This window comes from Thamnophis elegans, chromosome 12 (assembly GCF_009769535.1).
Source record: "Thamnophis elegans isolate rThaEle1 chromosome 12, rThaEle1.pri, whole genome shotgun sequence".
Taxonomy (NCBI): Eukaryota; Metazoa; Chordata; class Lepidosauria; order Squamata; family Colubridae; genus Thamnophis; species Thamnophis elegans.
In genome coordinates, this window is record NC_045552.1 from 2,639,692 (window position 1) to 2,655,584 (window position 15,893).

The 15,893-nt window shown below is 49.2% G+C and overlaps 1 protein-coding gene across 1 annotated transcript in view; it reads right to left on the minus strand.

Annotated features, from left to right (window-relative positions):
- Positions 1 to 15,893, minus strand: part of RYR1 (ryanodine receptor 1) — a 151,733-nt gene that overhangs the window by 64,940 nt on the left and 70,900 nt on the right. The window contains 14 exon segments of the mRNA XM_032227777.1: positions 1 to 113; positions 224 to 299; positions 1,133 to 1,207; positions 2,613 to 2,753; positions 2,925 to 3,014; positions 4,406 to 4,484; positions 6,276 to 6,439; positions 7,057 to 7,197; positions 8,238 to 8,328; positions 10,841 to 11,061; positions 11,323 to 11,492; positions 12,640 to 12,760; positions 13,303 to 13,414; positions 15,100 to 15,286. The exon segment at positions 1 to 113 is cut by the window's left edge and continues 11 nt beyond it. Of these exon segments, the coding sequence (XP_032083668.1) occupies positions 1 to 113; positions 224 to 299; positions 1,133 to 1,207; positions 2,613 to 2,753; positions 2,925 to 3,014; positions 4,406 to 4,484; positions 6,276 to 6,439; positions 7,057 to 7,197; positions 8,238 to 8,328; positions 10,841 to 11,061; positions 11,323 to 11,492; positions 12,640 to 12,760; positions 13,303 to 13,414; positions 15,100 to 15,286 (1,781 nt within the window).

Genomic DNA, 15,893 nt, shown 5'->3' on the forward strand with positions numbered 1-15,893 from the left:
GTAGCCATTGAGCTGGAGGAATTTAAGCAGCTCCTGAGCTTTTTCCCGGTCCCGGGCCTTCTCCTTGGCCGTCAGCGTGTCATACGGCACCAGTAAGGGGTGGGTTCCACCTCCTTGGAGACAAAGAGAAAGCAGGTGAGTTGTCCCCCCTGCAGGGGGGGGCAGCAAGGAAAGAGGAAACATCAGCATCCTTCGAAAGTCAACGCAAGGCTCAGGATCTCACCTTTGCTCTCCAGCTCTAACTTCTTCTTGCGTCCCCAGGTGTTGTGGTAGTTCTCAGCCAACTGTTCTGCCATGGCCTGTGGAGGAAGACCCACAGGGTGGATAGGAAGGACCCTGTCGTAGCCAGCTGAATCCCGATAAATTATACTGCTGGTAAGGGAGAGTAGTGCGGTGGCCTAGAGGTGGAGCTCTCACCTCAAAATCAGGAGGCTGTGGGTTCGATCCTAAGTAGAGGCAGATATTTCTCTCTCTACGCCAGCGGTAGTCAACCTGGTCCCTACCGCCCACTAGTGGGCGTTCCAGCTTTCATGGTGGGCGGTAGGGATTTGCTGTAACTCTGCTTTATAAATTTTATAAAGTAAAGTTACTTCCCTACTTTATAAATCACCATTACTGTGGAACCGGTGGGCGGTTAGAAAATTTTACTACTAACAGAGATACAAAAGTGGGCGGTAGGTATAAAAAGGTTGACTACCCCTGATCTACGCACAATGAGAATCTCTCTGCTGAACTAAAACTCCGCAATGGCGACAGGGAACAGCATCCAGCCATTAAAACACTCTGCTAGTTCCATTCAGCTGCCCTGACTCCACACCAGAAGGGATCATGGGCTCATTAAAAAAAGAAGGTCCTATATAAGGATTCGGGTTATTCAGATAGTCTGGTGACATTTCTCTAATATATATATATATGTATGTATGTATGTATGTATGTATGTATGTATGTATGTATATGTATATGTATATGTATATGTATATGTATATGTATGTATGTTATGTTTGTGCTGATAAAATAAATAAAGGGAGACTAGTATAGATCTATTTCCTCGGCCTACAGATTATTCCTTCCCTATGTGCCCGAATGCGGTTGGTAGGTGATAGACACCACCTGTCAGGTGAGAAGTCCTCACCTGTAGTTCCCTGGAGAGGGTCACTGCAGATAGATCCATTGGCTGAGGATTGTAACCATGGCTGGGGTCGTAGACCTGAAGGAAAAGAGAGAAACAGGCGTTCTTGACATCCGCTGAGCCCATCCTTCCCTTGCCGGCTTCATTTCCCCAGCTAGGTCTCCCTGATCCCATCCTCCAGATTCCCAGTTCTACTGTCTATTCATTTTTAAATTTTTAATTTCGTTTTATTTATGGTTTTTGCTGGGGACCTGAGTGCTCTCTGAGCTAGCTGTTTTCTTGCAGACGTTTCGTGACCCAAGTAGGGAACGTCATCCGTGCTAGAAGGGAGTGGGGTATGTGGAGAGGAAGAGGAGGAGGAGGAGAGAGAGGAGAAGAAGGGTGGAGAAAGGAGGAGGAGGAGGAGGAGGAGGAGAAGGAGAAAGAGGAGGAGAAAAGGAAGGAGGAGGAGAAGAAAAGGAAGGGGGAGGAGGAGTAGAAAAGGAAGGAGGAGGAGGAGAAGAAAAGGAAGAAGGAGAGGGAGGAGGAGAAGGATGAAGGGAGGAGGAAGAGAAGAAAAGGAAGGAGGAAGAGAAGGCGGTGGAGGAGAAGAAAAGGAAGGAGGAGAAGGAAGAGGAGGAGAAAAGGAAGGAGGAAGAGAAGGCGGTGGAGGAGAAGAAAAGGAAGGAGGAGAAGGAAGAAGAGGAGAAGAAAAGGAAGGAGGAGGAGAAGGAGGAGGAGGAGAAAAGGGAGGAGGAGAAAAGGAAGGAGGAGAAGGAGAAGAAAAAGGAGGAGGAGGCGGAGGAGGAAGAGAAGAAAAAGGATGAGGAGAAGGAGGAGAAGAAAAGGAAGAAGGAGAGGGAGGAGGGGAAGGGTGAAGGAAGGAGGAGAAGGAGGAGGAGAAGAAAAGGAAGGAGGAGAGGGAGGAGAAGGGTGAAGGGAGGAGGAAGAAAAGGAGAAGAAAAGGAAGGAGGAGGACGATGACAACTGTGGGATTCTTGGTGCTCTCTGAGCTTGGCGCTTTTCTTGCAGACGTTTCGTGACCCAACTAGGGAATAGCATCAGTGCTAGAAGGGAGTGGCGCATGTGGAGAGGAGGAGGAGGAGGCTGTTTTGTCGGCTGTGTGGCGCTGCTTTTCAGGATAACCTTGAGGTTTGAGCTGCAGAAAGGCCCGAATCCAAATTCTGTTGGTGTACGACTTTTCTTCTAAAAAGGGATTTTTATAGTTTCACAAGGAACTCCTCCCTGTTCCCGAAGGACAATAGCTAATCGCTTGTTCCCAAGCCTGACAACTTTAAGAGGTGTGGACTTCAACTCCCAGAATCCCCCAGCCAGCGCATGCATGCGCTGGCTGGGGGATTCTGGGAGTTGAAGTCCACACCTCTTAAAGTCGTCGGGTTTGAGTGACCCTGATTGAGAGCAATCATATTCTCGGAAACAGGGCGCAGCTAAGCGAGGAAGGCAATACAGACATGGCCGACAAGGAATCTTCTAGAAACCCAACCTGGGCGGTCTGTGAGATTTTGCGGGTTTTTTTCTTCTCCGTTTTCTCCTCGTCGCCCTCGCGGGCCTTCTCGACCATCCACTCCCAAGCAATCATGGCCTTCAGGGACTCCTTGATGGGCCATCGGTAGATTTCCTTGTCCTGTGGGAGGAAGAGAAAAGAAAGGGAGTTAAATAGGGAAGACCGTTGTTTTTTTTTTCCTTCCGGAAGGTTCCCAACTGTCACATTCGCCTTCCGCTCCCTGGCGGCGGCGGGAGTGGGGGGGAAATCGGGCCCATTTCTGGTGGGAGGAACGGGGTGAAGGAACTCTACCTTCTCGGAGAACGTTTTGTAAGGACGCAACATAGGGTTGGTCTTGGCCTGCTCGTCCACGGCCTCCCCAAAGGACCAGTTGTTCTGAATCTGTGGGAAAAAGGAGACTGTGAGGCGTAGGAGTAAGAAACCAGGAGACTGGGAGTTCTAGTCCTGCCTTAGGCATAAAGCTGGCCGGGTGACTTTGGGCTAATAACTAGGAGAGCGTGAGTTCTAGTTCTACCTTAAGGATGAGGGCCAGCTGGGTGACTTTGGGTCAATCACCAGGAGACAGGGAGTTCTAGTCCTGCCTTAGGCATGAAAGCTGGCCGGATGACTTTGGGCCAATAACTAGGAGACAGGGAGTTCTAGTTCTACCTTAAGGATGAGGGCCAGCTGGGTGACTTTGGGTCAATCACTAGGAGACAGGGAGTTCTAGTCCTGCCTTGGGCATGAAAGCTGATCGACTGACTTTGGGTCAATCACCAGGAGACAGGGAGTTCTAGTCCTGCCTTAGGAATGAAAGCTGACCGACTGACTTTGGGTCAATCACCAGGAGACAGGGAGTTCTAGTCCTGCCTTAGGTATGAAAGCTGGCCAGATGACTTTGGGCCAATCACCAGGAGACAGGGAGTTCTAGTCATGCCTTAAAGGATGAGGGCCAGCTGGGTGACTTTGGGTCAATCACCAGGAGACACGGAGTTCTAGTCCTGCCTTAGGAATGAAAGCTGACCGACTGACTTTGGGCCAATCACCAGGAGACAGGGAGTTCTAGTCCTGCCTTAGGCATAAAGCTGCCCGGATGAATTTGGGCCAATAACTAGGAGACTGTGAGTTCTAGTTCTACCTTAAGGATGAGGGCCAGCTGGGTGACTTTGGGACAATCACTAGGAGATGGTGAGTTCTAGGTCCACCTTAGGTATGAACGCCGGCTGGGTGATTTTGGGCCAATCATCAGCAGACTGTGAGTTCTAGTCCCGCCTTAGAAATGTAAGTCACCTTGGCGACCTTGGGCCAGTTACTTTCTCTCAACCCAACCTACCTTACAGGGTTGTTGTTGTTGTTATTGTTGTTGTTGTGGGGAAAATAAGAGGAGGAAAGCATAGTAAGCATTTTCACCGCCTTGAGTAGTTGATAAGAAATAATAAAGGTGGGATATATCTGCTCTTCTATGCCCAACCAGGGAGCAGGAAAAACCTCGCCAAGGACATCATTAATCCAGGAGATCCAGTCTCAGGGCTAAGAGCCGAGGTGGCGCAGTGGTTAAATGCAGCACTGCAGGCTACTTCAGCTGACTGCTGTTCAGCAGTTCGGCTGTTCAAATCTCACCGGCTCAGGGTTGACTCAGCCTTCCATCCTTCCGAGGTGGGTAAAATGAGGACCCAGATTGTTGTTGGGGGCGATAGGCTGACTCTGTAAACCACTTAGAGAGGGCTGAAAGCCCTATGAAGCGGTATATAAGTCTAACTGCTATCTAGAGAGGTTGTGTGAAGAGCTCTTACCTTGTCAAAGGCCCATTTCTCATGCGTGTACTCCGCATACTTGTTGATGAAGGAGTCCAACTTCTCTGGAATGATGACACTAAGAAAAGGAGGAAGAGAGAAGTCGGGAGGGAGAAGCAAATTTGGGACCCTGAACAGCAGGAGAGCAAAATCAGGGAGGGGGCAGTGATAGAAGATCTCCTGGAGCACCAACCAGGTGAGATTAAAAAAGCAGGTGCATTATTATTATTATTTTTACTAATACAGAAAAACATATTTAGCTTTCTGGTTTACAATCACCCAAATTCATTATCCTTACCAATCCTGCTGTCGAGGGTAGAGACTTATTTTACAAGCCAGAGGGATGAGAGTGACGTTCTAAGCATCTTGATGCAAAACTTGGCCAATCAAGGAATGTGACCAAGAAGGTGGGTGGCGCAGTGGTTAGAGTGTGGTACTGCAGGCTACTATCTGCTGACTGCCTGCAATTTGGCAGTTCAAATCTCACCAGGCTCAAGGTTGACTCAGCGTTCTGTCCTTCTGAGGTCAGTAAAATGAGGACCCAGATTGTTGGGGGCAAGAGGGTGACTGACCGACCGACCGACCTACCTACCTACCTACTTTCCTTCCTTCCTTCCTTCCTTCCTTCCTTCCTTCCCTTCCCGTTAGAATGCGGGGTAACTTTGCCCACAGTCAGGAGCTCAATCCTGATGTGTTCAAGGTTGACTTAGCCTTCCATCCTTCTGAGATCAGTAAGAGGCTGACTCTGACCCTTCCTTCCTTCCTTCCTTCCTTCCTTCCTTCCTTCCTTCCTTCCTTCCTTCCGTTAGAATGCAGCATTGCGGGTTAACTCTGCCCACAGTCAGGAGCTTGATCCTGATGGGCTCAAGGATGACTCTGCCTTCCGTCCTTCCGAGGTCAGTAAAATGAGGACTCAGATTGTTGGGGGCAAGAGGCTGACTCTGACCCTTCCTTCCGTCCTTCCTTCCTTCCTTCCTTCCTTCCTGCCTTCCTTCCTTCCTTCCTTTCCTCCCTCCCTCCCTTCCTGTTAGAATGCAGCATTGCAGGTTAACTCTCCCCATAGTCAGGAGCTCGATCCTGATGGGCTCAAGGTTGACTCTGCCTTCCGTCCTTCCGAGGTCAGTAAAATGAGGACCCAGATTGTTGGGGGCAAGAGGCTGAATCTGACCCTTCCTTCCTTCCTCCCTCCCTCCCTCCCTCCCTCCCTCCCTCCCTCCCTCCCTTCCTTCCTTCCTGTTAGAATGCAGCATTGCAGGTTAACTCTGCCCTCAGTCAGGAGCTCGATCCTGATGGGCTCAAGGTTGACTCTGCCTCCCGTCCTTCCGAGGTCAGTAAAATGAGGACCCAGATTGTTGGGGGCAAGAGGCTGAATCTGACCCTTCCTTCCTTCCTTCCTTCCTTCCTTCCTTCCTTCCTTCCTTCCTTCCTTCCTTCCTTCCTTCCTTCCTGTTAGAATGCAGCATTGCAGGTTAACTCTGCCCTCAGTCAGGAGCTCGATCCTGATGGGCTCAAGGTTGACTCTGCCTTCCGTCCTTCCGAGGTCAGTAAAATGAGGACCCAGATTGTTGGGGGCAAGAGGCTGAATCTGACCCTTCCTTCCTCCCTTCCTTCCTTCCTTCCTTCCTTCCTTCCTTCCTTCCTTCCTGTTAGAATGCAGCATTGCGGGTTAACTCTGCCCACAGTCAGGAGTTCGATCCTGATGGGCTCAAGGTTGACTCTGCCTTCCGTCCTTCCGAGGTCAGTAAAATGAGGACCCAGATTGTTGGGGGCCATGTGGTCACTCTTTAAACTTGCTTAGAGAGGGTTGTAAAGCGGTATATAAGTAAAGCACTATTGTTATTGCTATTTTTCTCCTGTAAATCTCACTCACTTTAGTGTTTCCACTGGTTTAGGGTCAAAGTTGCCCTCGGCGTCCACCGAAGCCTTCTTTTCGGTTTTCGAAGAATAGCTGGCATCCACGTAGTCAGGAGGGATGGCGCCAGCGATGGCACACAAGCAGGGCATGGCCAGCTTGAAGAGATCGGAGTCAAATTTCTGAGCATCAGGGGGAAGAACAGGAAGAGAGAGAAAGATGCTTAGTCACACAATACCATCGGTTGAATTGCTCCCTCCCACCAAGAATATTTCTGCTTATTTTTCTTTTCAAAAATTCTAGAGCCGAGGTGGCGCAGTGGTTAGGGTGCAGTACTGCAGGCCATTTCAGCTGACTGTTATCTGCAGTTCAGCGGTTCAAATCTCACCGACTCAAGGTTGACTCAGCCTTCCATCCTTCCGAGGTGGGTAAAATGAGGACCCGGATTGTTAGGGGGCAATATGCTGACTCTGTAAACCGCTTAGAGAGGGCTGAAAGCCCTATGAAGCGGTATATAAGTCTAACTGCTATTGCTATTGCTATTATTATTTCCAGTAATGCTTCCCATCGGATGCTCGGAGCCCAACGTTAACGGCCAAGAATTTGCACTCAATCGTACAGAAGAAGTTGCCCAGAAGGAAGCAAACTTCCCTATGCTGCCTGGGGAATTCTGGGAGTTGAAGTCCACGGGACTTAAAGTTGCCAAGGTTGGAGACCCCTGTCCTAGAACACTGCAAACCTTATTTTTGGCTGACCTCGAAGCCTTTCCTTGAGGTCAAGGATAAGCAGGACTGCTCACCTTATGGGACAATGACTCAAAGATGCCCCAGAAGAGTTTCCGTGTGAGGTGAAGTTCCTCCTCTGAGCTGACCCCAAAGTTGGCCCAACCGGTGGGAAGGCAGTAATATTTCCAGCAACGCTCGTAATGGTTGGTCAACAGCTGGACAGAGAACAGGAAAAATAACATGTCGTAAGCAGAAAGGCCGTTTATGGTCACAATCAGACTAGGGAGGGCAACTGTACACAGAGTGTCCCGTTTTATATGGAAGAATAGAATAGAATAGAATAGAATAGAATAGAGTAGAATAGAATAGAATAGTAACCGAGTAACAGAACTGGAAGGGACCTTGGAGGTCTTCTAGTCCAACTCCCTGGTCAGGCAGGAAACCCTACACCACTTCAGGCAAATGGCTATCCAGCATCTTCTTAAAGACTTCCAGTGTTGGGGCATTCACAACTTCTGGAGGCAACTTCTGTTCCACTGATTAATTGTTCTCACTGTCAGGAAATTCCTCCTCAGTTCTAAGTTGCTTCTCTCCTTGATTAGTTTCCACCCATTGTTTCTTGTTCTGCCCTCAGGTGCCTTGGAGAATAGCTTGACTCCCTCTTCTTTGTGGCAACAATCCCTGAGATATTGGAAGGCTGCTATCATGTCTCCCCTAGTCCTTCTTTTCATTAAACTAGACATACCCAGTTCCTGCAACCATTCTTCATATGTTTTAGTCTCCAGTCCCCTAATCCTCTTCGTTGCTCTTCTCTGCACCCTTTCCAGAGTCTCCACATCTTTTCTACATCGTGGCCACCAAAACTGGATGCAGAATTTCAAGTGTGGCCTTCCCAAGGCCTTATAAAGTGGTATTAACACTTGATCTTGATTCTCTCCCTCTGTTGATGCAGCCTAGAACTGTGTTAGCTTTTTTGGCAGCTGCTGCCCACGGCTGGCTCCTATTTAAATAGTTGTCCACTAGGACTCCAAGATCCCTCTCACAGTTACTACTATTGAGCAAGGTACCACCTCTACTGTACCCATGCATTCCTAAATGTATAACCTGACTTTTTTCACCCTTGAATTTCATTTTGTTAGATAGTGCCCAATGTTCAAGTTTGTCCAAATCCTTCTGCATCTTAAGCCCGTCTTCTGGAGTGTTAGGATTTGCTAAATCCTAAACCTTACATGGTTAAATGGCAATGGTTTCTTACCTTGAGAGGCATTTTGGCAAATTCATTGAGGATAGGCACATCAAATACCAGCCGGCGGAGAAGATGCTGGAGCATGGAAGGCCTTATAAACCTTTGGAGGACAAGCAGGGCAGTGAGTAAGCGGAGCCAAAAAGATATTTTACAAAAGAATGATGAGTTTGTCTTTCTGGCTGGCAATTCAGTTGCCTCCAGATGTTGCTACCATAGGTCTAAATGGCAGGATTTCATGTTACTTGTTTTCCATAACTTCTTGTGCTTCTAAGATTTCCCCTTGAAAAAAAAAAAAATCCTTATTGGTGAAGGATGGAAAAATGGAATAGGTTCCTAATTCCTTTTAAGTAGGACCAGGGGGGTGGGTTGCTAATCCCGTTCCAACCGAACCGGCAGCGTCCTGATACACACGCGCAGTTCACGCATGTGTCTTAGCGCCTGCGCGATGCTCCAGCTGCTCGCGGAGACTCGCGCAGGCGCTGTATGTGCCATCCAGCTGCTCGCGGAGAATCGCGCAGGCACTGTATGTGCCATGCGCCTGCGTGGAAGCGCAGAAGCCTTCAAAGACCGGTAAGGAGCGCGGGTGGGCGGGTGGGCCCTTCGCCGTTCCCGGAAGTTACTTACTTCCGGGTTCGCCGACCAACCGGTTCGCGGGGGCCTCCGCGAACCGGTTGAAACCCACCCCTGAGTAGGAGAACTTTGAAGGCTTCCATCTAGCAGGAACTTGAATTGAATTGAATTGATTAAATATCTATGCTGCCCAATCCCGAAGGATTCCTGGCGGCTTACAGAAATAAAAAAGAAATTAAAAGAACTTAAAAACAATAGGACACACAAAGTTAAAAAAAGAACGCAACAAACTCCCAATCGAAAGGGGGCTGGACCTCAATCAAGGGGTCAACAGCCCCAGGCCTGCCGGAAAAGCCAGGTTTTAATGGCTTTACGGAAGGGCATGAGAGTGGGCAGGGCCTGGATCTCTGGGGGCAGCTCATTCCATAGGGCCGGAGCGGCAACAGAGAAGGCCCTACTCCTTAGGCGTCGCCAGCCGGCATTGTCCCGCTGAAGGCACCCAGAGAAGGCCCATCCTGTGCGATCTTATTGGTCTGAGGGAGGTATGTGGCAGGAGACGGTCTCGCAGGTATCCGGGTCCTAGGCCATGTAGGGCTTTAAAGGTGATAACCAGTCCCTTGAATCGTGTTCAGAGACCAATGGGCAGCCAGTATCGCTCGCGCAGCTGCATTCTGGACTAATTGCAGTCTCTGAACACTTTTCAGGGGCAGCCCCAAGTATACCTTAAGGAGAAAGAGAGAGAGAAACGTGTAGGAATGGCCATGGGAAGTTCTCATGTTCAAGGGCCAAGGAATACGGAAGAAGCTGCAGGAATGTCTCAGCTGGTCCACAAATTCCTGACTCTTTGTCAGGTATTAAAGACCAGATCCAAATCTGAAGGTCCAATTCAATTATTTTATTGCTAAAGGGCTTAGGCACAGGAAACTTCTCAAGTAATCGGAGAGAGAGACCGCCTACTGCCAATTACCTCCATTCGACCAATTAGATCCCATAGATTAGGCCTCCTCCGAGTTCCATCAGCCGGTCAATGTCGACTGGCGACCACCCGGAGGAGAGCCTTCTCGGTGGCAGCTCCGATCCTCTGGAACGAACTCCCCGTGGAGATTCGTACCCTCACCACCCTCCAGACCTTCCGCACAGCCCTCAAAACCTGGCTATCCCGTCAGGCCTGGGGTTAAAGACCGTAACCCACCCGAATTGTATGAATGTTGTGCTTTTAATGATGTACTGTTCTTATGTGTTAATCTGTTTGTTTTCCCCTCCTTTCGAATTGTAAGCCGCCTTGAGTCCCCCCAGGGAAAAGGGCAGCATATAAATAAACTACTCCAATACTCCAAAATAGGGGCAAAATAGAAAAGCGATAAAGTAGTAATATATGTATATGCTCAAAGAATAAGACATAGGTGAAAAATAGATTGGAAAATATAACGAGGAAAAGGGAATATAAAATGGTAAATATAAAGTTAGAATCAGGTTTTCTGGAATCCCATCCCCGAAAATACACCAGACGGAAGAGGAAAATAAGCAACCACAACAGTAGAAGAGGCAAGGAAGAGAGGAAGAGGAGAGGAGAAGAGAGGGAAAGAGAGGGAAAGAAGAAAGAGGAAAGGAGAGGAAGATTGGGAGGGGTAGGAAGAGGAGGAGAGCGGGTATGAAGGGGAAGGGGAAGAGAGGAGTAGGGGAGAGGAAGGGGAAGAAGGAAAGGGAAAGGAGAGGAGGGAGGGAGAAAAGGAAAGGAAAGTAGGGTGATAGTAAAATAAAATAGGTGTATCGGGATGGTAAGCAAAGCAAATCCCGATTATATATATCTTAATTTTTTATATGGAAAAATGAATATTTAAAAGAGTTAAATATAATAAGAATAATAACTATGAGAATATATACCTGTATATGTAGGTATGAGATTAAAAATAAAAATAAAAACTTTAAAAAATGGAATTCAAGGGAAGTTGGGTTGTGACTACGCAGTGATTCTAGGCAGATTCCTCTTTTAACGCCGCCCCCCGCTTCTACCACTCCTCCTCCTCCATTCTTCTCCTTACTTGCACAGCGCCATGAGGCACTCTTCAATGACGTCACGCTGCGCCTTGGTGAGGGAGCGGCCCCGAGACAGCCGGTAGATGGTGTGCAACATGGAGTCCACCATGATAGCCCGGTGTTCAGTGCCGGCAAAGAGAGGGGCGCATTTGGTGATGAGTGGTAGCACAGCCAGGCAGAGGTAGCGGTTCATGGCCAAAGCCATCTCCGTGGTGCTAAAGGACGCCTGTGGGAAGGAGAAGCCACGAGAGGCATTTGGTTGAGAGAGACAGGATGTCAAGGCATGACCAAGGTACATCACCCACCATTTTCAGAGCTGCCAGGTGAAAACCCAGGAATAACAAAGAGCAATTCAACCAAAGTTCAGTTGTTGTTTTTTTAACTTCCTTGCATCCAACAGGCAGAATCTTGCCAGACTAAACCCTAGGTGTACAGGTTGAATGTTGTGATGATGATGATGATGCCATCCTGTCCCAGAGCTACTTACTGTGTCCAAGGAGGCCGCAGCTCTCATGTCAGGCAGAAAACCTACTTCCAGGACATGGAGGAGGAAGTCTTGGTTCTCGATGCCGTACACACGGTCCAGGAACAACACCATGGGTGACTTGTGGTCAGGCACGAAGCTGGCGGACATCTTGGGTTCAATGACACTGCCATCTAGGGCGGGAAGGGCAGATTATAAATTAAGAGGAGATAGAGGTGAGGTTAGTGGTTTTAGAGAGGAGGGAAAGGCAGACTTCCCAAGGAGTGAGGGTCAAGTTGTATCAAGCACAAAAACGTAGGAGAAGAGCAGGCAGAGTTAGGGGAGCGGAGTTAAGTGTGCCATTAGCTTAGAGTCATGACATGGCCACAAACAAGTCAAACAAGTCTTGAATTCCATTGACCCCTATCTAGTGCCAATTTACTATTGCATTTTAGTTGACTAGGTCCTTGTGTATAGACTTGAGCAATAAATCTTGCGAGCTGCCACTCAACGTACGGTCCTGATCCTTTGCGCCTGATGTGAATCCAGTCAACTAAAGTCCAATACTCAATTGGCACCAGATATGGGTCAGTGGAATTCAAGAGGGGTTTGGACTTGGAGCGCTTGTGAGAATGTGATGATTCTAAGGGGTGACCCACTGAGTCTAGTCCCCCCCCAGTTCCGCCCGCTCTTTTCCTACCCAAGCGGGATAGGCTGAAACCGATATTTCATTGCTGATCGCATACATTACAGGAATCTTCCCAGGCTGCCTGCCTTCCCTTGGGGAACGGCAGAGATAGATCTAAGAGTTTGACTGTTGATGTTTTATTCCCCTAACACAGGGGTCAGCAACCTTAAAACACTCAAAGAGCCACTTGGACCCGTTTCCCACAGAAAAGAAAACACCGGGAGCCACAAAACCCTTCCCGTGCCTGACTATTTCCTGGGCACCCACAAGACTAACATTTATATTTGAATTAAAGGTTCTGTTTTCTTCTGAAACTTTTCTTTTCTTAGACTGATCCATGGTTGGCCTACTGGGGGTCGAAAAGCTCAATAAATCACGTGCTGGCAAGGGTCACACATTGACACATATTTTGAGCGACAGGGAGCCGCAGCAGAGGGATGAAAGAGCCACATGCGGCTCCAGAGCCACGGACTGCTGACCTCTGCCCTAACAGATTCTCTGCTGGAATCTCTCCTTACTCCACCTGGTAGGGCGCCCTCCCCTTCAGCCGATGGTTCCACCGCAAATGGACAGTCAATACCAAGATGGAGTAAGTCTAGGAGCAGGAAGTAACACCTCCTAGGGGAAGTTTGCCGCCCAAAGGGCCACCGTACCTTTGCCAAACGAAGGGATCTGCAGCGGGAGGCTGATGACTCCAACAAGGTCTTCGATGGGCACTAAGGAACGCAAGATGGCTCTGATCCGGAGGGCTTCCCCCTTCCCAGCTTGGATGAGCTGCTCGGAGGAAGCGAGACAGGGTAAGTCTTTGGTAGGTAGTCCAAGCAAGGCCCAGCTTGGGGGGCAAAAGAAAACTAAAGAAGAGAAGGCCGTTTTCTAAAGACATGGAACCAGTGTGAGGTGAGATGTTGCCCATGGCCAAATCCTGCAAATGCTTTACAGGTAGTCCTTGACTTAGGTTCACCGACTAAACCACCATGACAAAACCGCGAGCTCTAAACCACGCCAACAAATAAGCGCCAATAAGCGCTGTTGTTGGCACGTTGATGACGTCGCGGTTTTGTCACCACGGTTTTGTCAGCGTGGTTTTGTTGTGCGCGCATTTGTCGGGTCACGCTTGACTTATAACAACTCCAATAAATATTTGTAGCTCAGGGTTGAAATGAGGGTTCCTCGGTGCTGTCTGACTTGGTAGTTTTCTTGCAGACGTTTCATTACCCAGCTAGGTAACGTCATTGGTGCTAGAAGGGAGTGGGTTAGACTTCCTTCTGTCCCCCAAGGGGCAGGGCAGCGAAGGGAAGGGAAGGGAAGAACCTTACGTGCATCTCGGGGGCGCAGCGTCCCAGCAAATCAATGAGGGCAGCGTAGAAGGACATGATGGTGTTGCCCAAATGGACTCTGTACTCCTCGTGGGCTTCTTCTCCCCCAAATCTGGGAGCGAGAGAGTGAAAAAGAGGAGGGGGAGAGAGAGAAGCATTATTTATGAGAGGGTGGCCATTCTGGAAGTGGTCAGAGGATTAAAATAGAAGGTCCCACCTCCACTCCGTTGTGTATTCCTCCCCATCTTCATTAATTCTGTTACTATTTTAAAATATTGCTTTATCACACTGTAAACACTCTAGAGTCCCATGACAGCAAAATGATCAACTTAATAAAATGAATAAACCGGCAAATGCCACCTCTGGCTGGCCCCCGTGTGGGGAGCGAATGGGGATTTTGCAGCATCATTCCCGTGGAGTGGAGAGGGAATGGGGATTTTGCAGCATCCTTCCCCCAGGAGTGGGGAGGGAATGGGGATTTTGCAGTATTCTTCCCCCAGGAGTGGGGAGGGAATGGGGATTTTGCAGTATCCTTCCCCCAGGAGTGGGGAGGGAATGGGGATTTTGCAGTATTCTTCCCCCAGGAGTGGGGAGGGAATGGGGATTTTGCAGCATCCTTCCCGTGGAGTGGGGAGGGAATGGGGATTTTGCAGTATCCTTCCCCTGGAGTGGATAGGGAATGGGGATTTTGCAGTATCCTTCCCCTGGAGTGGGGTGGGAATGGGGATTTTGCAGTATCCTTTCCCTGGAGTGGAGAGGGAATGGAGATTTTGCAGTATCCTTTCCCTGGAGTGGAGAGGGAATGGGGATTTTGCAGTATCCTTTCCCTGGAGTGGAGAGGGAATGGGGATTTTGCAGTATCCTTTCCCTGGAGTGGAGAGGGAATGGGGATTTTGCAGTATCCTTTCCCTGGAGTGGAGAGGGAATGGGGATTTTGCAGTATCCTTTCCCTGGAGTGGGGAGGGAATGGGGATTTTGCAGTATCCTTTCCCTGGAGTGGAGAGGGAATGGGGATTTTGCAGTATCCTTTCCCTGGAGTGGGGAGGGAATGGGGATTTTGCAGTATCCTTTCCCTGAAGTGGATAGGGAATGGGGATTTTGCAGTATCCTTCCCCTGGAGTGGGGAGGGAATGGGGATTTTGCAGTATCCTTTCCCTGAAGTGGATAGGGAATGGGGATTTTGCAGTATCCTTCCCCTGAAGTGGGGAGGGAATGGGGATTTTGCAGTATCCTTCCCCTGAAGTGGGGAGGGGATGGGGATTTTGCAGTATCCTTCCCCTGGAGTGGGGTGGGAATGGGGATTTTGTAAGATCCTTCCGCCAGGAGTGGGGAGGGAATGGGGATTTTGCAGTATCCTTCCCCTGCCACGCCCACCAAGCCACACCACGCCCACCAAGCCACGCCTACAGAACCGGTAGTAAAAAAAATTGCATTTCACCCCTGCAGCAAACAATGTCTCCAGTCCAAATGACATGGGGGTCACAAGAGGCATAGATGAATAAAAAAAGTTAGTGTGAAAAAAAACAAACAGAACTGCAACTATACTCCCAGTCACACTAGCGAAAGACAGAGTATAGCTCATCAGGACCTATTCACAATCCTATAATTGCAAAATATCCCTTAGAGAGTCTCAATTTTTAAAAACTTATCAAGTCAGAAAGAGGTGAGGAGAACAGAAAAACAAGGAGGAAGTTGGCCAAACCAAACCAGAATTGTATTTGGTCAAACAAGAGAAGACCTTGCAAATTATACCACAGATTTCTCCTCCCACCCACTTCCAGCAAGCCCTTCACGCACAATTCCCTCCGGCGATCTTTCTTGACGGTCGGCCCATCCCGGGCAGGATCCTGAGAGATCTGGATGGCTTCTTCTATGGCCGCCAGCAAGCCGTTGCCCCCTTCCCCACGCAGGGCCGGGCCAAAGCACTCAGGACGACGGATCAACAGACGCACCACCACATTGGCGTTCTCCTCCACGCTCTCACCTATGGAAGGAGAAGGACCTCAGGGAGATCGACGGGACCAACCGATTACCCCGGGAAACCAGAAGAGCAACATGGAGGTGGCAACGTTGGGGCCAGGTTATTGGAAGGACGCTATTCCATCAACCTGGTCCACCAGGATGGAAAGGCAGTTTGTGTTATGGGTAACGTTGATGACGGGTCGTCATCTGGTGGGACCAAGAAAAAGGGCTTTCTTGGGGGTGGCCCCTTCCTTTGTAGAACATCAGAAGAGCCAAAGTGGCTCAGTGTTTAAGAGTGCAGTACTGCAGGCTAGCTACTTCGGCTGACTGAAATTCAGCAGTTTGAATCTCCTCAGGCTCAAGGTTGACTCAGCCTTCCGTTCTTCCGAGGTGGGTCAAATGAGGACCCGGATTGTTGGGGGACAAGAGGCTGACTCTGCAAACCGCCTAGAGAGGGCTGGAAAGCACTGTGAAGCGGCATATAAGTCCAAATGCTATTAGTATTGCTATCATCCCTCTCTAGGTATGGTTGGCCAACACCCTACTGCTTTTCCAAGGGGCCTTAAAAATGGACTTTTGTCAGCAGGCCTGGGGACTCTGAATGGAGATGAACCCCATCGAGAGGCTGC